Source organism: Oncorhynchus mykiss, chromosome 15, assembly GCF_057628025.1.
Source record: "Oncorhynchus mykiss isolate SJ-2025 chromosome 15, ASM5762802v1, whole genome shotgun sequence".
In the NCBI taxonomy this organism is placed as follows: Eukaryota; Metazoa; Chordata; class Actinopteri; order Salmoniformes; family Salmonidae; genus Oncorhynchus; species Oncorhynchus mykiss.
Genome location: NC_143036.1, coordinates 29,282,360 through 29,305,694, shown reverse-complemented (window position 1 = coordinate 29,305,694; position 23,335 = coordinate 29,282,360). Strand labels below are relative to the sequence as shown.

Here is a 23,335-nt window from a genome sequence, read left to right as displayed (position 1 = left end):
TTACTTTTCGGAATTCACTACCTCTTTCTCTTATCAGAAGGATTAATGTCATTAAAATGAGTGTGTTGCCCAAATTTTTATATTTATTTCAATGTTTACCCAATTTTAGTCCAAAATCTTTTTTTATTTCACTGGATCAAACATTCATGCATTTTATTTGGGATGGAAAGGTACCACGGATTGGTAGAAAACATTTACAGAAGCCTAAGTCATTGGGGGGTTTAGCTTTACCAAATTTTCAGACATACTATTGGGCTGCAAATTTCAGAGCCCTTCTGTACTGGCTGCAGACTGATCCTACTGGCCCCTAGACCACTCTGGGTCCAGATGGAGTCTGAATCGTGTAAACCTGCTGCACTTTCCTCTGTGCTGTGCTTGTCTCTCCCAGTGTCCCTTGGCAAAAGGTGTGTCAACCCAATTGTAAAGCAGTCCCTTAAAATTTGGAATCAGTTCCGTTTAGCCTTCAGCCTCCGAGGCTTTTCTCTATCAGGCCCAATCAATCAGAACATTTTATTTCCTTTCAATGATGGGACTTTTGGCATCTGGCACTCACTAGGCCTCTCCTCACTAGCCCAATTATTATTTGACGATACATTTGCCTCTTTTGCTCAGCTGCAGGAAAAGTTCAACCTCCCCAATCCCACTTTTTCCGCTATCTCCAGACTAGGAACTTTGTCAGAGCTAACACACCTGCATTTCCCCATAGGCCTGCGAATACAGCTATAGAGAGCATCTTGGAGCTGAACAAGCTTCATAGGGGCGCAATTTCAGATGTATATGCAATCATTCATGACTTACAGAACCCTTCTTTTGTGCCTTTAAAGACTCGATGGGAAAAGGATTTGGGGGAGGAACTTGGGGAAGACACCTGGGAGTCTGTGCAGCACAGGGTACATTCTTCCTCTTTTAGCACTAGACACAGCCTCATTCAATTCAAGGTGGTTCACCGTATCCACTGGTCGTGGGCCAAACTTGGAAGAATATTCTCTGATTTTGATCCTACCTGTGTCAGATGTAAAGTAGAACCAGACACACCATTGCATATGTTTTGGTGCTGTCATAAACTGTCAGGTTTCTGGGAATTAATATTTAAATGTTTCTCTGATATATATGACACTGTTATAGATCCGTCTCCCCTTACAGCCCTTTTTGGAGTACTGCCCATAGGTACCCCCCTGTCAAGAATCCAGTCGGACACTGTTGCTTATACAACTCTTTTAGATAGACGGCTAATACTACAGAACTGGAAGATGGCAGCTCCCCCATCTTATAAATATTGGGTGAGAGATGTGTTGTGCTCTCTGAAACTAGAAAAAATTCAATTCAATTCACGGGGGAACCCCAAACTTTTTATTTTTGATCCAGTGGATGGTCGGTCTGTGGCCATGACTGTCTGTGAGTGGTTGCATTTCTCCACCCCTATCCCTTGACTGTTTACAGCAACAATGGTGAGGTGTTTGCACTGACCCTGTACTATAGATTGCCCTTTAACCTTTGTAGCCTTCTGCCTGGTGTGTTTAAATTGTCTAAAGTATGGTATCTTTGATTATTTATTATTTGTATTTTTTCTGTTGAGTATATTATTTATATTGCTTTGTCTTGTCTTGCATGTCTCTCTGTGTGTGTGTAAAACTTAATAAACAGAGTAAAAAAGAAAATTGTCTCTTCGTTACAGTCAGTACACAAAGCAGAGAGAAGTTGTGTGTCAGTCTCAAAGTTAAAGTAAGGAAGGAAGATTCACTCAATGGAACGTTAGTGGTATTAAACTGTTACTAAAGAGACAAAAAAACTATCCATTTGAAGGCCAGCTTTCAGTTGGACAAAAACTACAAGTGAAAGATAAAAAATAAAAAATAAAAGTGAGATTAGGATAACTTCTGTGAGTTGAAAGCAGGAGCACAATTCCACATGGACACATTTGAATGAGAGAAAACCACATGGACGATGATATTTAACCAAAATATATGTTTTCCTTCCAAAATCTTAGAAACGTCCAACATCAACAGATCAACATGCAAAAGAAAACAGGCGCAGCCATGAAAGTCATGGGCTGCATTCTGAGGGCTGTAACAATAGAAGCCATCTCCTGTCTGCGTTGGTGCATCGTGGGTGATGGAGTTTGATGGAGTTCTCTCTGGGTGGCCTACCACATCTATGGCTGGATGTGGGGGAGTGGCCTGTCAGTCGCCATGACAGTGAGCCATCGGCTGCAGCTAGTTGGACTGGAAGGGACACACGCCAGACTAGAGAGTGGCACGCTCTCCGCCGGAAAACCTTGGTTTAGCCTATTAGAGATGAGGGAACCAGTGCAGACATCTGACTGTCAGACATCTGGGCTTGCGATTCATGCCAAGTAAATACCACTTACTGGAACACACGCTAATCAACAACAGACAAAATTGTGTTCAAATTAGATCACTTACTATGGAGTAGTCTGGTAGTTTAGTATTCGTGAGGACAAGTTGAAGGATGAGCTGAAGAGAACACTCCTCACTCTAAACTCTCTGAACAAATATTTTCAGTGATAAAAACAATGTCCAAGCCTTATGTATACAGGTCAGGGCACTGACCTTTTAGGATAACATTTTTGGAGAAATAAGTAACAGAAGTGACCTCCCAAGTCTGTGAAGTTGAGAGCTCAACAAGGCGAGTTCAACAAGGCCTCTGTTTGCAGCGAACATGTTGCGCCAGAGTAACAATTTCAGTTGAGCGACTTTAATGAACATTCCAAAATGTTACGGTGAAACAGCAAACAGCTACTTTTTGTAACGTTTACTGTGGCTTTTTTAGAGAATAGTTCAACTGAAAACGATTTGGCTATTCCTACTAAATATAGAAAGTTTACATGGCCACTTGATTGTATTTAGCGGCAGTTTGGACACGCACATTCGCCACACACTATCTTCTCAGACTGTTAGCTAACGTTAGCGAACGGTCGTGGCTAACACAAAACAAATGGAACATGTTAGCTTTTCTTTTGTCAACATGATTATTTTACCTTTATTTAACTAGGCAAGTCAGTTAAGAACACATTCTTATTTACAACGTCGGCCTAACAGCTAACGCTAACAAACTATTTCCCTTGTTGAATGCACCTCTGTTCTACATGTATAAGTGGTATTTTTCAGCCAATGACAGAGCTGAAGAGGCCTGGCCGGATGTTTAGAGATCTTACTAAGATGAGGACACAATACTATAAAAGAAGTGATTTTGGAAAAATGCCAACTCACTAGGCAACTCACGTAAAAAAAAAAATTGGCTCATGCCGACTGTCATTCTGAAAATTGTGTTTCCTAGTGTCATTGTCGTAAACCCACCCCTTTGCATTTGCAGTGGCGGAATATGCAGAGCAAGCAAAAACAGGTATACTGGGTTTAGAAAAAGGAAATATAACTGCAAAATTCTCTCCGTCTCAGTCTTGGCCACGTCTGAGAATGTGATAGTCATTATGGGTTTGACTGGGATTTGGACCAGAATATACATCATCTTCTCCACTTCAGCTGTTTTTCTAAACCAGGAAGCAGTAAGTTGATCTTGGCATCTGGCTGAGTCAATTTCTTTCTTTCATTAATGTTTCAAACTTCCCAAAACAGATTTAGGATTTGTATTGGTAGTTTCTACTAAACCAGTAGAAATTACAATCCCCAAATTCATCATCGCGCACGCACACACACACACACACACACACGCACGCGCGCACCCGCACACACACACACACACACACACGCACGCACGCGCGCACCCGCACACACACACACACAGCATTACATAATTTTAAAGACAGAGTATGTAGGCTTCCAGTATAGTAGGCAGTAGTACAAAGGACTGCCTGCTTGCCAAGTGTAATAGGCTTCTATACTGAACAAAAACATGCAACAATTTCAAATATTTTACTGAGTTACAGTTCATATAAGGAAATCAGCCAACTGAAATTAATTCATTAGGACCTAATCTATGGATTTCACCTGACTGGGAATACAGATATGCATCTGTTGGTCAGAGATACCTTAAAAAATTAGGGGTATGGATCAGAAAACCAGTCAGTATCTGGTGTAACCACCATTTGCCTCATGCAGTGCAACACATCTCCTTCGCATACAGTCGACCAGGCTGTTGATTATCGCCTGTGGAATGTTGTCCCACTCCTCTTCAATGACTGTGCAAAGTTGCTGGATATGGGCGAGAACACGCTGTTGTACACATCAATACAGAGCATCCCAAACATGCTCAATGGGTGACATGTCTGGTGAGTATGCAGGCCATGGAAGGACATTTTCAGCTTCCAGGAATTGTGTACAGATCCTTGCGACATGGGGCCGTGCATTATCATGCTGAAACATGAGGTGATGGTGGCGGATAAATGGCACGACAGTGGGCCTCAGGAACTCGTCACGGTTTCTATGTGCATTCAAATTGCCATCGATAAAATGCAATTGTGTTCATTGTCCATAGCTTATGCCTGCCCATACCATAATCTCACCACCACCATGGGGCACTCTGTTCACAACATTGAGATCAACAAACCGCTCGCCCACACAATGCCATCCATGTGGTCTGCGGTTGTGAGGCCGGTTGGACGTACTGCCAAATTCTCTAAAATGATGTTCGAGGCGGCTTATGGTAGAGAAATTACCATTAAATTCTCTGGCAACAGCTCTGGTGGACATTCCTGCAGTCAGCATGCCAATTGCACGCTGCCTCAAAACTTGAGACATCTGTGGCATTGTGTTGTGTGTGGCCTTTTATTGTCCCTGGGATCTTTCATTTCAGCTCATGAAACATGGGACCAACACTTCACATGTTGCCTTTATATTTTTGTTGAGTGTACTTGTTATTTTAAAATACATTTTGGGATATACAGATCCCCTGCGTGGAAAACTTCTAAAATGGTTCTCAAAAGGAGGTAATATTGAACCTAATTCAAAAAGAAGAAAATTGATGTACATGGGTCAGTCCAAGGACACGATGGGGATATTATGGTGTGTGTTCTTGCATTTGTGCGTGTGTGTCTGTGTGCGTGCATGTGTGCATGTGCCTGTGTCTCCCTGTGTGTGTCTGTGTGCGTGTGTTCGTCAGTGCGTGCATGAATGTGTGTGTCTGTGTGTCTCTGTGTGTGTATTTGTGTATTTGTGTGTGTGTGTGTGTGTGCGTGTGTGCGTGTGTATGGGGAAGCTGCTTTTCCTCACAGACAGGTGAGCCAGAGTCACTGACACTCTGGATTACCAAATTCAATTTAAATCAGGTTTAAGCATCAGCTTAATGTGTTACTCTGGCAAAAACATCACTGTTCTCCCTGAATTTCAAATCTTTACTTCGACGCCTCAATTAACACCACCTACTCCTTAATTCTGCTGAAGGAGCAGAATCTTTTATAAGCTTATTCTAATGCTTTTGGTGGCCATTTTGGTTGTACAGGAGACAAAGAGTGCCAAATCTATGAAAACCTTTCAACCTTGTTTTTGCCAAAATTGATAGTCTCTGGACCCAAGAAATCTGTTTTTCTACTCACTGTTGTCTTCTACCTAAAATATTTTGATCGCTGTTTTGGTATGAAGGCTCTGTCCCAAGTGGCACACTATTCCGTGTGTAGTGCACGACTTTTGACCACGGCACATAGGGCTGTGGTCAAAAGAAGTGCACTATATAGGGAATAGGGAACCCTTTCAGATGCAGCCTCTGATTTGGTGATGAGCCCATGAGTGGAGGTCTCTCTGGAAAGAAAAGATTCATGTCCTTTATGATATTAGGCCATTTCTCACTTGGCACTCGTGCCTGGTTCTGATCGTTCTGGGAGATTCCAAATCGATAGGAGCAAGTTATGACTGTCTGGAGAGCATGTCTGTCTGAGGGAGAATGTGAACGCGTGAGAAAGAAAGCCAAAGTATGTCATGAAAAATAATAAAAAAGATGATAAAGACATTATAAACATAAGTCGCTTTAATGCTACTTCGCCATTGAAGGGAAATCGTCAGCACATCTCTGTCCATATCAATGTAGCTACACATCACAGCTTAAGCATTAGAAATGTAAGAACGGTGTATAAGAGTTTGCAACATGTGACTGGACAAATGATCTGCAGGTCATTGCTTCATATCAACATAAACACCATGTTCGGCTGAATTTCCCCAAGTAGGGAAGAACACTCACTCCTTCACACACATGCACACACACAAGTACACACACACAAATACACACACAAATACACACACGCACACACACACACACACACACACACACACACACACACACACACACACACACACACACACACACACACACACACACACACACACACACACACACACACACACACGCACACACACACACAGTGTAAGTGTGTAACTAGATATTGGACATTCTTATCTCCCCACAAAGAGCTCCCTTTTCCCTTCCTGCTCCTGTCTTTCATCAGCCCTGTTTTCCTTCAACTTGTCTTCACTCTTCATTTTCACTCCCTTCCTCTCTCCCGGGTTGAGCCCCCCACTCCCTCTCAACACCTCTTGTTCTTCTTGCTCATACTCCCCATCAATGTTATCTCTCTCCCCATCCCTCTGTCATTCCCCCCATGCTTCTTTCTCTCTCCCATCCCTCTGTCTCTCTACGGGTGTAGGATTCTCCTTTACCAGAGCAGATACGTCCTTGTATATATTCTGACAGTGGCTCCATGAGGGCCTCAGCCTCAGCTTCTTACTCGTATTGGTTTATTCTCTCAGTGTGACCAGTCTGTTCCCTGGACAGAGAAAGGAATACGTAGGACAACCTTGAATATTTTTGCACTGAGCCGGAGATGTGGAATTAAGAACTTGTCCTGTTCTCTTTAACGACTGGTTTTACATTTTATGCTTCAGTCTTTCAGCTAGAGATTTATGGTTTTCCACCCCCCTCCGCTAACTAAACATTCCCTCTGTTTCTCTTTCTCTCTCCTTCCTTCTCTCTTTCTTACTCATTCTTCATCCACTGGCACTCTCTCTCCTCTTTCTCTTTTTTTTCTCTCCTTCTTTCTTCTGTTCTCTCATTCTCTTCTCTCTGGCCTGCAGGAAGGTTTTACAAGGTTGAGCCTCAGGTTTGTAGCCGTGTCCCTGGGTGACTTCCATAAGTACTTTCCCTTCCCATCTCTCCCTGCTTTCACCACGACTTAGCAGGAGGTGCACCGGTGGATGACCGTACGTACACAGTCACGTGGTCACCCGGTCAGGTCAGGTTAAGTGTGTAGTTTTGGCCTCTCAGGTCAAACCTGTGTCTTAGTTTTCTGGTTTCAGAGACTCAGTCTGACTATGCAAAATGTATGCATTGTGAAGCGGTTGGTTCAAAACGTCTTTTAAGATGTGTGTAATTACTAGTAGGGTTTGACCACGAGCTAACCAATCGAAACATTGGCCTGGCTCTCGTTCATCTCTTTCGCTCTATTGGTTCTCGCTATGTCAAAGAGTTATCCTCATCATTGTTTTTACTTCATTCTAGAAGAGTATTGCCCCCCCCCCCCCCCCCCCCCGCCTCCATGCTGCTCCTACTCTCTGTTATTATCTATACATAGCCACTTTAATAACTCTACCTACATTTCCTCAACACCGGTCGCCCCGCACATTGACACATTGACTCTGTGCCGGTACCCCCTGTATATAGACCCGCTATTGTTATTTACTGCTGCTCTTTATTTGTTATTCTTATCTCTTACTTTTTTTGTTGTGGTATTTTCTTAAAACTGCATGGTTGGTTAGGGCTTGTAAGTAAGAATTTCACTGCCAGGTCTACTACACCTGTTGTATTCGACGCATGTGACAAATACAATTTGATTGGATTTGATTTGACATTCACTGAGAATTTAAAATATTCCTCATAGGAAAAGTGTCAATGAGGGCATAGCCATGGAATATTTCACTTAGGCAATGAGCGTAAATGTAATTAAGCCATCTCCAAACTGTCTGAACACAACCAAAGGACAATCAAAATGTATTATGGGCCAAAAGCATGCACATTAAAAGAGAGGGAAAAACAGAGACGAAGAGAGATGTGAACATGTTGAAAGAGTAACAACCTAAGAGTCTGGGGGACTCCCTCTGCCCCCTATGGCACAAATGAACCCCTTGAAGGCAGAGGGCGTGGCAAGAACATTTATGGCATTCCTTCAACAATAAAGGGTCATCAAAACCAACCATAGGCTTTCAACAGAGAGAGCAATATGGGGACAGGGGAGTTATACTGCAACGCCACAACTTCTGATGTGAAAAGGGCTTTAGAAATACATTTGATTGATTGATTGATTGAACTTCAGTAAGAGACGAAAACCACATAAAAGTGCATTCCACCCCTTCATAGTGCTGCCTAACACTGCATAGCACCGGCAGATTGATGACGCAGCTTAATCCATAGGGGTCAGTGGGAAAGATTCAGTGGCACGCTACGCCTCATTCCACGTCAATATCCTTCGCTATTGACTAACTCATTTTCCCACTACACCAAGCATTGGGCAGGGACACTCGTGAGATGGTGAGGATAGGAAGAGGGGGAGTCAGAGAAGGGGTGAGGTTGGGTAGGGGAGGGTTGCGTGTGGTGCGTCCCGTTGGAGTGAAACCACCAGTACGGCTGGTGTACTGCTGCTGCTGACACAGCTGGGCCCGGGCACTGACTCCAGCACCACCGCCGCACCGCACTCCTGGAATGTACCAGGCTGTGCCGACGGGGAGTGAAACCATAACAAGTGCAGGAAACTGATCAGCACACTCTGGATTTCACGCCGTCCGCAGGACGCCTGGCGAGGACTCCAGAAACCCAGATGTGTGGTAGAAGAAGAAGTCTTCATCCCAAATGGCACCCTATTTCCTTCACGGTGCACTAGGGGATAGGGTGACATTTGGGACTTGTTTCAAGAGAAACCCTCAAACCTAGACCTCAGACCTCAAGCCCCAGATCCCAGGAGTCCACCCACCGGGACAGCTGCTTACAATAATTACTTATCTCCGTGTTCTTCTCTGGCTGTTCCCAGCCTTTACTTTCCTGTACCTGGAAACTCACACATGAAAGCCCACCAATAAAAAGTCACACTGAGCTGACTCATCCACATCAGTAGCTGGCAGCAGAAGATCTGAAGGTATTGATGCCCAGGTTGGTGATTGAAGTCCAAGATGGCCCATGACAAATCCTCCTTTATCCACAGATTTAAAAGGAGATGTGGGGGTTCGGCCCGAAAAGCTAATGGCCTTCCTATGTCAACCACCCACAGAAAAATAAATATATCTGAAACCTTGAGGACTAGGGAGGCAATCTTGAGCTGGCTTCAATTTGGCAGAGGAGAGACTGATGGGAATACCATATGAATTCACTCAGCCCATGCGTGTGTGTGAGAGGGAGAAGTGGAAAAGACAGACGGCAAAAGGAGAAACAGTAAAAAATAATATCTGTTGAATATGTATCTTTGCATAAACCCAAGGTCATATCCGCTCAGCTTCTTCGAACACTCAGAGAAAAAAAGAGAAAGACAGTTCAATGGTTATCTGGGTGACTCCGCACATATGTCAGTACTTGTGTCAAGACTCCACCAAAAGCACATATACACATTTCAACATGTGGTCACAAAATGTTAGTGGGACATGTGTGTTGATATTACACCTTCTAGCTTTTTATATGACGATCCCAAGGTCTTTGTGCTGGAAAGAATGCCCGAGCTAAGCTTGAGTTCACTCCGCTCGCTCTCACTCTGAAATTCAGCCATCTTGTCCTGAGAGAGTTTGGATATGCTGAGAAAAGGTGGAAAAGGGTGGTTGGCTCAATGCTCTGCGAATACCTGTACCTGCCTTACGGATCAGCCTGCATTTCACGAGAACACTGGGACTACTACTGCCAGCTGTAGTCCCAAAATGACTGGAATTCCCCAAAAGAGGTTAAACGGAAGGACATACTCGAGGAGGAAGTCTGATAAACAACTTGAGAGAGACAAGGTAAACAAAAGGGACAAAAAAACTTTCACAATCATCCCTTTCACTTTCAGTGAGACATCGTATTGTAAAATCACCCCCGTCCCAGACTATACCATTTGAGGACAATGTCCTTAGTATAACACCAGGACAACACCAGTGCCACAGTGGAAGAGGTATTTTTGGGAGGCCAGGACATACCACACAATATATACAAAAGTAAGTGGGCACCCCTTCAAATTAGTGGATTTGGCTATTTCAGCTATGCCCGTTGCTGACAGGTGTATAAATTAGAGCACTCAGCCATAGACAAACATTGGCAGTAGAATGGCCTTACTGAAGAGTTCAGAGACTTTCAACGTGGCACTGTCATAGGATGTCACCTTTGTAAAGTGGAAACACCTAGGAGCAACAACGGCTCAGCCGCGAAGTGGTAGGCCACGCAAGCTTACAGAACGGGACCGCGAGTTCCATATAGAAATGGTTTGTCGAGATTGGGGTGGAAGAACTTGACTGGCCTGCACAGAGCCCTGACCTTAACCCCATCGAACATCTTTAGGATTAATTGGAACGCCAACTGCGAGCGAGGCCTAATCGTCCAACATCAGTGCCCGACCTCACTAATACTCTTGTGGCTGAAAGGAAGCAAGGCCCCGCAACAATGTTCCAACATCTACTGTAAACCCTTCCCAAAAGAGTGGAGGCTGGTATAGTAGCAAAGGGGGGACCAACTCCATATTTAAGGTAATGTTCGACGAGAACACATAGTTGGAATCACCAAAGTCTATGTCTTTAGGCCAAACTCCGGGGTAAAGTCATACAATGTTGGTTGAGAGTCTCCTCTATGCAGTTTAGAAGACACCCCTCTCCATCGAACCTGGTGACTTCAGGGGTTTAATACTCAAGCTAGGCATTGAGAAATATAAATGGTTCATTTACACTATAGTTTAAAAGTTACAAGCACTGCACTTAATGATCATCATGCAAATAGTTATTTTGTACAATAACAGCTTCAGAGTGAGGAGACGGGCCTATAAGAGCATGGTAGGCCAGGCCAACAGCTGCCATTGCCTGTGTCCCAAATAGAAACCCTATTCCCTATATAGTGCACTACTTTTAGCATAGTCCTCCCAGGGCCAAGAGCAGAATCCCCTCCCTGGTTGGGTTGCACAGAGTTCAGCAGCTACTCTCCTCAGCCTGGCTCTTCTCTGCTCCTACGAGGCCTTACACATGTCCAGAGTTCATTTAAATAAATGTAAAAGCGAAACTGGCCTTTGCTATTTGGCCTCGTTCCCTGAGAGCTCTTGTCTAGTCCGGATGCGTCCAAATTGGCACCCTTTAATCTTCCATAGGGCTCTGGCCAAGAGTAGTGCACTACATAGGGAATAGGGTGCCATTTTGGACATATCCAATGAGTGGAGGGCTGGCGTCTCTCGATGCAGCCCGCTCACACAAACACAAACAGGATGCTTCCTCTCAGGTGACACCATGATGAGAGAGATTGTGTTTTAGCACAGTTTGAGTTTGTCTCCACTGGTGCCGGGATAAACATGGGGGACCATTCCTCCCTCTATCGCTTCATCACTCCATCCTCCCTGATGGACCTGAGTCACACTATGTGTGGATGACTAATTCTGGACTGAAGCATCATCCTCCAGACTTTTTGGATCAACAGAACAATGGCAGAGTACTCTCTCTCTCGCTCTCTCTCTCTCTCTCTCTCTCTCTCTCTCTCTCTCTCTCTGTCCCTCAATTAAGTTCAATTCAAGGGGCTTTATTAGCATTGTAAACATATGTTTACATTGCCAAAGCAAGTGAAATAGATACTAAACAAAAGTGAAATAAACAATAAAACATTAACGGTAAACATTACAAACATTCCAAAAGAATAAAGACATTTCAAATGTCATACTATGTCTACATACAGTGTTGTAACAATATGCAAATAGTTAAAGTAAAAAAGGGAAAATAAATAAGCATAAATATGAGTTGTATTTACAATGGTGTTTGTTCTTCACTGGTTGACCTTTTCTTGTGGCAACAGGTCACAAATCTTGCTGCTGTGATTGCACACTGTGTCACGCCCTGATCTGTTTCACCTGTTCCTGTGATTGTCTCCACCCCCTCCAGGTGTCGCTTATTTTCCCCAGTGTATTTATCCCTGTGTTTCCTGGCTCTCTGTGCCAGTTTGTCTTGTATGTTAATCAAGTCAACCGGTGTGTCACTAAGTCTGTACATAGTCAAAGCTTTCCTAAAGTTTGGTTCAGGTACAGTGGTCAGGTATTCTGCCACTGTACTCTCTGTTAAACAGCTTGGAAAATTCCAGAAAATTATGTCATGGCTTTAGAAGCTTCTGATAGGCTAATTGACATAATTTGAGTCAACTGGAAGTGTACCTGTGGATGTATTTCAAGGCCTACATTCAAACTCAGTGCCTCTTTCCTTGACATCATGGGAAAGTCCAAAGAAATCAGCCAAGACTTCAGAAAAACAATTGTAGACCTCCACAAGTCTGGCTCATCCTTGGGATCAATTTCCAAATGCCTGAAGGTACCACGTTCATCTGTACAAACAATAGTACGCAAGCATAAACACTATAGGACCACGCAGCCGTCATACCGCTCAGGAAGGAGACATGTTCTATCTCCTAGAGATGAACGTACTTTGGTGTGAAAAGTGCAAATCAATCCCAGAACAACAGCAAAGGACCTTGTGAAGATGCTGGAGGAAACAGGTAAAAAGTATCTATATCCACAGTAAAATTAGTCCTATATCGACATAACCGTAAAGACCGCTCAACAACGAAGATTCCACTGCTCCATAACCACCATAAAAAAGCCAGACTAGGGTTTGTAACTGCACATAGGGACAAAGATCGTACTTTTTTGGAGAAGTCCTCTGGTCTGATGAAACAAAAATAGAACTATTTGGCCATAATGACCATTGTTATGTTTGGAGGGAAAGGGGAGGCTTGCAAGCCGAAGAACACCATCCCAACCGTGAAGCACGATGGTGGCAGCATCATGTTGTGGGGGTGCTTTGCTGCAGGAGGGACTGGTGCACTTCACAAAATAGATGGCATCATGAGCCAGGAAAAGTGTGGATATATCGAAGCAACGTCTCAAGACATCAGTCAGGAATTTAAAGCTTGGTCGCAAATGGGTCTTTCAAATGGACAATGACCCCAAGCAAACTTCCAAAGTTGTTGCAAAATGGCTTAAGGACAACAAAGTCAAGGTATTGGAGTGGCCATCACAAAGCCCTGACCTCAAACCCATAGAAAATTTGTTGGCAGAACTGAAACTGTGTGTGAACAAGGAGGCCTAGAAACCTGACTTAGTTACACCAGCTCTGTCAGGAGAAATGGGCCAAAATTCACCCAACTTATTGTGGGACGCTTGTGGAAGGCTACTAAGGTTTGACCCAAGTTAAACAATGTAATGGCAATGCTACCAAATACTAATTGAGTGTATATAAACTTCTGACCCACTGGGAATGTGATCAAAGAAATTAAAGCTGAAATAAATAATTATTTCTACTATTATTCTGACATTTCACATTAAAATAAAGTGGTGATCCTAACTGACCTAAGACAGGGAATTTTTACTTGGATTAAATGTCAGGAATTGTGAAAAACTGAGTTTAAATGTATTTGGCTAAGGCGTATGTAAACTTCTGACTTCAACTGTATATGTTGAAAAATGTGGGGCTTAAGCTGCATCCCTGTCTCACCACTGTGGAAAGAAATGTGTGTTTTTTGCCAATTTTAACCGCACACTTGTTTCTTTACATGGATTTTATAATGTTGTGTGTTTTTTCCCAACACCATTTTCCATCCATTTGTATAGTAGACTCTCATGCCAAATTTAATTTCTGAAATCAAAGCACGAGAAGACTTTGCCTTTGTTTTGGTTTGTTTGTTGGTCAATTAGGATGTGCATGGTGAATATGATAATTTGGTAAAAAGCCAATTTGACATTTGCTCAGTACATTGTTTTCAGTGAAGAAATGTACAAGTCTGCTGTTAATGATAATGCAGAGGATTTTCCCAAGGTTGCTGTTGACGCATATCAAACGGGAGTTACTGGAGTCAAACGTGTCTCCACTTTTGTGCATTGGGGTTATCAGTCCTTGGTTCTGAATATTGGGGAAGATGCCAGAGCTGAGGATGATGTTAAAGAGCTTAAGTATAGCCAATTGGAATTTGTGATCTGTATATTTTATCATTTCATGTAGGATACCACAGGCCTTTTTGGGTTGGAGGGTTTGTATTTTGTCCTGTAGTTCATTCAATGTAATTGGAGAATACAGTAGGTTCTAGTAGTCTTTAAAAGCTGATTCTAAGATTTGTAATTGATAATGTATATGTATGTTTTTGTTTTTTGTTCTTTGTTATAGAGCCAAAAAGATTGGAGAAGTGGTTTATCCACACATCTTTGTTTTGGATAGATAACTCTTCATGTTGTTTGTTTAGTGTGTTCCAATCTTCCCAGAAGTGGTTAGATTCTATGAACTCTTCAATTACATTGAGCTGATTTCTGACGTGCTGTTGCTTCTTTTTCCGTACTGTATTTCTGTATTGTTTTAGTGATTCACCATAGTGAAGGTGTAGACTCAGGTTTTCTGGGTATCTATGTTTTTGGTTAGAATGGTTTCTCAATTTCTTTCTTATATTTTTCATTCTTCATCAAACCATTTGTCATTGTTTTTCATTTTCTTAGATTGTCTACTTGATTTTTTTTTATTTGATAGGGAAGCTGAAAGGTCAAATATACTGTTTACACTTTCTAACGGCAAGTTTACATCTTCACTATTAGAGTGAAATATTTTGTCCAGGAAGTCAACTAAAAGGGATTGAATTTGTTTTTGGTAGATTTCTACACTACATTCCTTCCATCTATAGCATTTCCTCGATGTCTCATGATTGAGGATTGCTCTGTTCAGTTAGACTCTCTCTCCCTCGAGGGGTGTTTCTGTCTCCCTCTTCTCTCTTTTACTCTGTATGTATGTATGTTTGAGAGTGTGAGTGTGCACGGTGTGTGTCTATCAGTGACTGAGTGTATGTGTATTTATGAAGTTGTGACATCCTGACCCAAGCAGGCTGTGATTGCTGCTTTTGGACCAGTGGCGAGGTTGGATCGCACACGCTGTCAGCCAGAATGAGCTGTTGTGTTTAACCCTGCGCGGTCCAGACAGGAACGCATCACTGACCCCCTGACCCAAAGGCAGTGGGGAGACAGACTGCCTTGTGTCTGTCCCTATTCCCTATATGATGCATTCCTTTTCACCATAGCCCTATGGGTAGTGCACTTCATAGGGAATGAGTTGTCATGTGAGACGCATGCAAAGTATCACACGATGGTGATAAGGGAGATTGATATTTCTCTCAGTGGGGAATTGAGTAAAGACAGTAAGGAGAGTTGTGATCTACTCACCGAACCTCTTGTATCCAAAAGACTGTACTTCCTCCTCGTCTGCAAAATCGTCTGTGGGCATGACAACAGAGACATGTGTGTTACCATGAGGTCTGAGAGAGAAATCACACATGGCAACGAATGGACCGTGTAGCCTATACTCCATTGGTTCCAGAACAAAAACACCATATAGATCAAGAAGATGGTACAGTCACATCACACACTGAAATCAACTGTGTGGGGTGACTACATTTACCACAATGGAAATACGTTTTGACTTTTTTTGTGTCATCCTCAATGATTTTAAATGCGTTAGGATGTGGTTGTATTGTGTATTGAATGATCAACTAAATATATCTCTCTATAAACCTTCATATACACTGCATTATTGCATCCCAAATGGCACCCTACTTACTGTATAGGGTCCTATACAACTATAGTATATGGGCCCTGGTCAAAAAACATTTGACACTGAATATATCAACTCCCCAGAGGAATGTATACCCCACCCCACCTCAGCAAAGGTCAGGACAGAATGTTCTCCCCGGAATTGTTCTGTTACCATGGTTCTCTCTGGTTGAGAGACCTTGTGATATAACCTTAGCATTTTCAGCCTTAACTATCACAGCAAAAATGGCAAGATCCTGGAGGGACTGTGATATGTACACACGTTAGCACTCCACGTTTCACAGGAATCCAGTGTGTGATAAAAGTACAACTGACACAGACTGTTTATAATATGATACTTCCGGCATGTCTGAAGAATTATGCAGCACCGGGGATGTGTCCACAATGGCACCCTTTCCCCTGTCGTGCACTACTTTTAACCAGGGCTTACATGGCTGTAGTCAAATGTAGTGCACTATAAAGGGAATAGGGTGCCATTTGAGATGTAACCCTAGGTAACCAAATGGATGCAGGACACCAACAGGCATTTGCTGCAGCCCAGGACACTACACAAATGTCTTTCTCTCTGGGGGCGAATGTATAGGCCTTACTCAGCACATAGCTTTATCATCGTGGTATGTTATAGAGGCTATAACTCCCCATCAAGAGCCTCTTTCTATGTGGAAAGGAGACAGGAGGACTCAGGCCTGTAAAAAGCCACAAGCTGCGGTTTCTCTGGGTTGTTGACTTTAAACCCTAATTACACTTTGCCACACTACACTGCACTCCACTTACACTAGAAGCCAGCACAGGGAGGCTGCAGAAAGATAAGAACATCACTGACAATGGCTAGCAGATGTAGGAGAGGGAGAGATGCAGTTTTGACTGGGGGCAGTGTGAGGGGGAGGGGAGAAGGAGGTTGAGGAGGGCGGTAGTACACAACATAGAGAATAGGGCGCCATTTGGGATGCAACCTGTGTGACAGAGAGGTCCAAAATGGACATATGAGATGTTCTACACTAAGACATTTCCTGTATTTTGTTTTACAATAAATTACTGGCAGCACAGTAGCTAGTAGGTTACTGTAAATGTACAGTAAATTACTAGCAGCACAGAAACCAGTAAATTACTGTAGATTTATATGACCTTTACTGAAACACAAATTTACAGCATATTACTGGACCACCTGACTACAGCAACATGCTGTATTTCTCAAATTTACGGTGCATTACTGTTGCAGATTTACAGCCCAGGCAGCTAGTTCCAACGATCTGCAGTATTTCTGTTACATGTATTCAATATAGGTATTTCCATATTTTCAATACCTATATTGAATACTTGTATTTTCTAATACAAAAAAAAAACTTACAAGGTGCTCGCTTAACGACAACATTTTCGGTAATGGTAACATCATCTTTTTACTTGCCATGATTGTGATATGTTCTTGTTGATCTTCCTTAGTTCAATGCACTGACTGTAAGTCACTCTGGATAAGAGTGTCTGCTAAATGACGTTGATGAAATAAAAAACCTAGCACAATAATAGCAAGTAAAAAGTTACTGAGAATGTTGTTGTAGTTAAGGATACATTGGTCTTCATTTGTAACAAGGTACCTTTTGATGTATCTTTGCCCATCTCTGGCTAGTGCAAAGACTGTTACTGTAATATTCACAGTAACTTGAAGTTACTGTAATGTCCGAGCAACTGTAATATCCGAGCAACGATACAGTACAATACTTAAAAATGTACCTACTATTGTCACGCCCTGACCTTAGAGAGACTTTTTTATGCCTCTTTTTGGTTTGGTCAGGGTGTGATTTGGGTGGGCATTTTCTGCCCTTTATTTCTATGATTTGTGTTTCTATGTGTTGGCAGGGACAGCTGTCTATCGTCGTCTCTGATTGGGAATCATACTTAGGTAGCCCTTTTTCCCCCCTCCTTTCAGTGTGGGTAGTTAACTTTGTTTGTGGCACTTAGCCCTGTTAAGCTTCACGGTTGTTTCTTTCGTTTTTGTTGTTTTGTTGGCGACATTTTAAAATACAAATCACCACCACGCTGCACCTTGGTCTACTTCCAACGACACCCGTGACAACTATACTGTATGAAAGTAAATGCTACTGTAATCGTAATATTGGTATTTTACTGTAATTACACGGGACTGGTGCAAACAGGTTGACTGCTAGGCATTTGTATAGTACAGAATATTTATGAATATTTGGTGTTTTATATCGCTTGCAAAGACTTCCAAAGTGGCTGTGACTACAGCGCCAAGCAGACCAAAAGGACTTGGCAAAAAACTCAACCAGTAAAGGTTTAAGACTTGTTGCCACTCTGATCTGTCCCCTTTACACATGAAATGATTAGGGAACTTCAACCACATATCAGTTCAATTGCTACAGCATTCTCACTAACGGATGCACCAAATACCGTAGAGCCACTTACAAGTCACGCCAAAATATGTTGAGCTATCGATTCTTTCCCCTTCCACAACATTTATCCCAAAACGTTGCCATAATTTAAAGAATGCTGCAAAAAATATACAACAACACAACAATACAGTACTTTATGGTTAAAGCTGCAATATGTAACTTTTTTTGGGGTGACCTGACCGAATTCAAATAAAAATGTGAGTTATAGATATGTAATTTGCATTAAAAGCAAGTCTAAGAAGTGGTAGATCTGTTCTATGTGCACTATTTCTTTGCTTCCCGTTCTTAAGTTACTTTCGGTTTAATACCCCAGCTTCAAACAGCTGAAAATACAATATTTTTAGTTATTAAAAATATATCCCACAGCGGTTTAGATGGTACAACGATTCTCCACGCTATACTTGTTTTGTCACATAAATTGAAATTAACCAAATTTTAGCAACAAAGAAATGGCGGAGCAATTTTAGCATATTGCACAAATGTAGCCCCCATAATGCATTGCTCTTTACAGTACTGTACTGTAATATAGATTTACAGTAGGTCTATGTACATCTTTCGCTGGAAACTTACAGCAATTGTTACAGTGATATTGTTCCCTGATCACTTTTGAATTTGAGAGACACATCTATCTGAGTACTACCATCTATGGTGTTACGTTTTTATTTCGCACAGGTAAGATAACAAAACGGTGTTTCGCAGGGGAGTTAACATAACTATATAATGGAATACATCGATTTATAAGGAGAAAATGACAGATCCGTGTAAAACACAAAAAAATAATCAAATACGCAATACACTACCATGCATAAAATGTGGTTCAAATGTCACTTGAGTAATATTACTGCAGCCTAAACCAAAGATATCACTGCTATCATACATGTAGGGCATATCACCAACGACCAAATTATCAAACAAAGACAGCCACTCTCTCATTGTCCAACTATAGAGAATGATGCGACTGGCGGAGAAAGGCCAAGTCATTTCCCAACGCAGCTGAACTCCACACCACAGGCTCTTAATCTCATCCAGATGTGCAACACACAGCCCAACGCACAAATAAGCACGCACGCACACATATACAGAAAACCGTGAATTCATCGAAATCATAGTTTAGCTACGACTTCAAACTTCTCAAAACTCAATTTTAAGATGAACATAACTGTGCATAACACATACTGTACCTTTCATGGCGTTATATAAATCTGTTAGGAGTGTAGAAGAGATGAGAGTCTCTATGTCACTTTTAGCGCATCTCAAAGTTCCGTCCAACCGGGCAGAGTTGAATCAGTTGCTTTGAGAACAGAAAACTAAACGTGTACACAAAAAGTTCAGCTCCCCCAACTGCAAAATGTAATGATTGCGCACGAACCGCTCCGTTAGGCTATTTGTTCATCCCGAACATCCCGTTAGAATGTCATCGTTCCGTTATTTGCATACATAGTTGAATAAAATATGTAGCTTGCGTTGGAGAGAAATTTAAAAGTTCACGTATTCGTAATATTTTGTGTAGCTCTGTAAAATGCACCCGTGGCAATAGTGTTAGGTTGTTGATGTCTTCTTTCCAGTACGCTGCGCCTGCCACAATCACAAACCCACAAAAATGTCAAAGCCAAAGGAAGTCCCGCGTCTGGAGCCCCGTTCTAGCAGCAAACCACGTGTGTTCTACATCTGTCCGATTCCCCCCCACTCCTCGCACTTCTTAAAGGGGAAAAGGTGAGGATGCCTTTCAGCGCGAACTCTGGGACCCTTGTGGAGCTGCTAGCAGGAGATGAGATTAGATTACTGGCTTGATGGCGATCGCGTCCTCTGGGTGAAAAATCTGGTACTCATTAAAGACCATTTCAAAGGGGTTGCGGAGGGGGCTCAACCAACATCACTGGACCAACCTGGGACATTAGACAGTGCACTGCATTTTTTTGTGTGCATTCTTTCTCACTTCAAGTAGTATTTATAGGATATTAGACAAAACAGTTGGAATGTTCAATATCCATCCACTCTTTTATAAAGTTGTAAGTTTGCACTACCACCAATAACTATTATCACCCTTGAGAGAAGTTACTACTCTCACAGCTGGGAATGTTGCTAGGAATGCCAGACCATTTTATTCAGCCTAATGGGAACCCAAACACATACCTTACCCTCTTTGGTTTGTGGCCCCTGAAATGTCATTGCCCTGCAGATGCAGCTCGCTGATCAAATACACAGGGTCTTCTCAGGCTAATTAGGACATCAAGGCAATTAGTATATTTTATCTTATCTTAAAGCCACATGTTTTACTGAGTGTCAATGGGATACGAGTACACACGGCGTTTCTGTTTCGTCTAAAACGGCCCAAAGTAATATAGAGTCACCTACGTTTGGCGCTTATGTCCACATTGAACAAAGCATTAATTGTGTACGTGTGTGTGCGCGTGCTTATGTGCGTGTGTGTGTGGGGGGGTGTTTGTGTGCGGGTGCATGCATGTGTTTTGCGGCACACTCCCTTGGTGTTCGCACTCAAGCTGATCCTCTGGCACGCGTTCAGTCACAATCTGATTCTACAAACAGATCGATTTCAGGGAAAAACTGAAAATCCCCCAAGCTTTAAAGAGCAGCCACAGATCACCTCGTAAAGCTTCCGGTGCATTCCAAATGGCACAATATCCTGTTTGACAAGGGCCCATAGCGCATTATATAGGGAATATGGTGCCATTTGGGACTCAGTTTTCTTATTTATGGATAAGAGCCCATAACCAAGCCTAACCCAGGCTCAGTGTTAAGGGCTTGGGTTATGACACAGTCCGGAGGGTATCGGCTTCTAGACCAGTCTGAAATAATTTGAGGGGTCATCCAGTGTTTTCCATAGGGCTGCAAAACTGTTTTTTTAATTTATTTTTTTTACGTTTTTTTTTTTTTTTACTGTTGGCTATAATTGGAGCAGCAGGTTGGTATTAGTGCCCAGGTAGAGATCAGGGCTTGCTGATAGAAAGCAGTTGAGTGGCAGGTAGTCTATATACCAGACTCCTGCTGGGCCTCATTTAGAGGTTGGGACCTCATTTGCTGTGTCAGGGCTCTGTGCAGTACAGAGGGTTCATATTAACCAGGCAAGAAATACAGTGCCTTCAGTAAGTATTCACACCCCTTAACTTTTTCCACATTTTGTTGTCTTACAGCCTGAATTTAAAATGTATTCAAATTTGATTTTGTGTCACTGGCCAACACACAATATCCCATAATGTCAAAGTGGAATTATGTTTTTTGAAATGTTTCAGAATTAATTAAAATTGAAAACTTAAATGTCTTGAGTCAATAAGTATTCAACCCCTTTGTTATGGCAAGCCCTCATAAGTTCAGGAGTAAAAATGTGCTTAAGAAGTCACTAAAAAAGTTGCATGGACTCTGTCTACAATGATGTTTACATGATTTTGAATGACTACCTCATCTATGTATCCCACACATCTGTAAGGTCCCTCAGTTGAGCAGTGAATTTAAAAAACAGATTCAACCACAAAGACCAGGGAGGTTTTCAAATGCCTCGCAAAGAAGGGCACCTATTGGTAGATTGGTATAAAAAAAAAGCAGACATTGAATATCCCTTTGAGCATGGTGAAGTTATTAATTACACTTTGGATGGTGTATCAATACACCCAGTCACTACAAAGATACAATAATAATATTCCAAAATATGCATTCTGTTTGCTATTTGGCACTAAAGTAAAACTTTATGTCCGGAATACAAAGAATGATGTTTGGGGCAAATTCAACACAACACATCACTGATTGCCACTCTTCATACTTTCAAGCATGCTGGTGGCTGCATCATGTTATGGGTATGCTTGTCATCAACAAGGTCTAGGGTATTTTTTAGGATAAAAAGGAACGCAATAGAGCTAAGCACAGGCAAAATTCTTGAGGCAAACCTGGTTCAGTCTGCTTTCCAACAGACACTGAGACAAATTCACCTTTCAGCAAGACAATAACATAAAACATAAGGCCAAATATACACTGGAATTGCTTACCAACATGACATTGAATGTTCCTGAGTAGCCTAGTTACAGTTCTGACTTAAATCGTCTTGAAAATCTATGGCAAGACTTGAAAACGTACATACCCCAATCAGAAGCCATGGGTAGAGCTGCCGCTATCAAGGAGTGGGACTTTAACCCGGACGCTTATAAGAAATCCCGCTATGCCCTCCGACAAACCATCAAGCAGTCAAAGTGTCATTACAGCACTAAGATTGAATCTTACTACACCGGATCCGACGTTTGCCGGATGTGGCAGGGTTTACAAACTATTACGGACTACAAAGGGAAGCACAGCCGTGTGCTGCCCAGTGACACAAGCCTACCAAATGAGCTAAATAACTTCTATGATCGCTTCGAGGCAAGCAACACTGAAGCATGCATGAGAGTATCAGCTGTTCCAGACGAATGTGTGATCATGCTCTCCATAGCCAATGTGAGTAAGACCTTTAAACAGGTCAACATTCACAAGGCTGCAGGGCCAGATGGACCAGCAGGACGTGTACTCAGAGCATGCGCTGACCAACTGACAAATGTCTTCCCTGGCATTTACAAACTTTCCCTGCCCGAGTCTGTAATACCAACATGTTTCAAGCAGACCACCATAATCCACGTGCCCAAGAACACCAAGGTAACCTGCCTAAATGACTACCGACCCGTAGCACTCACATCTGTAGGCACAGATGACGCAATCTCTATTATACTCCACACTGCCCTTTCCCACCTGGACAAAAGGAACACCTACATGAGAATGCTATTCATTGACTACAACTTAGTGTTCAACACCATGTGGCCTCAAAGTCCATCACTAAGCTAAGGACCCTGGGACTAAACACCTCCCTCTGCAACTGGATCCTGGACTTCCTGACGGGCCGCCCCCAGGTGGTAAGGGTAGGTAACAACCCATCTGCCACGCTGATCTTTAACACAGGGGACTCTCAGGGGTGCGTGCTTAGTCCCCTCCTGTACTCCCTGTTCACCCATGACTGCATTGCGAAGCACGACTCCATCATTAAGTTTGCCGACGAAACAACAGTGGTAGGCCTGATCACCAACAATGATGAGACAGCCTATAGGGAGGAGGTCAGAGTCCTGGCAGTGTGGTCTCTCCCTCCCTCAACGTGATCAAGACTAAGGAGATGATTGTGGACTACAGGAAAAGGAGTACCGGGCATGCCCCCATTCTCATC

At 42.6% G+C, this 23,335-nt stretch overlaps 1 protein-coding gene across 2 annotated transcripts in view; it reads right to left on the bottom strand.

The window, feature by feature from the left end:
• Positions 1–20,231, bottom strand: part of LOC100136716 (collectin sub-family member 12) — a 62,066-nt gene extending 41,835 nt beyond the window's left edge. The window contains exons 1-2 of one of the 2 annotated variants that reach the window (XM_021562976.3): positions 19,323–20,231; positions 15,347–15,397 (exon numbers count right to left, since the gene is read on the bottom strand). In XM_021562976.3, coding sequence (XP_021418651.1) covers positions 15,347–15,397; positions 19,323–19,329 — 58 coding nt within the window. In that variant the 5' untranslated portion in view covers positions 19,330–20,231. Of the gene's footprint in view, positions 1–15,346; positions 15,408–19,322 lie in introns of those variants that run through there. The other variant, XM_036944235.2, reaches the window with a different exon arrangement.
• Positions 20,232–23,335: the final 3,104 nt, after the last annotated feature.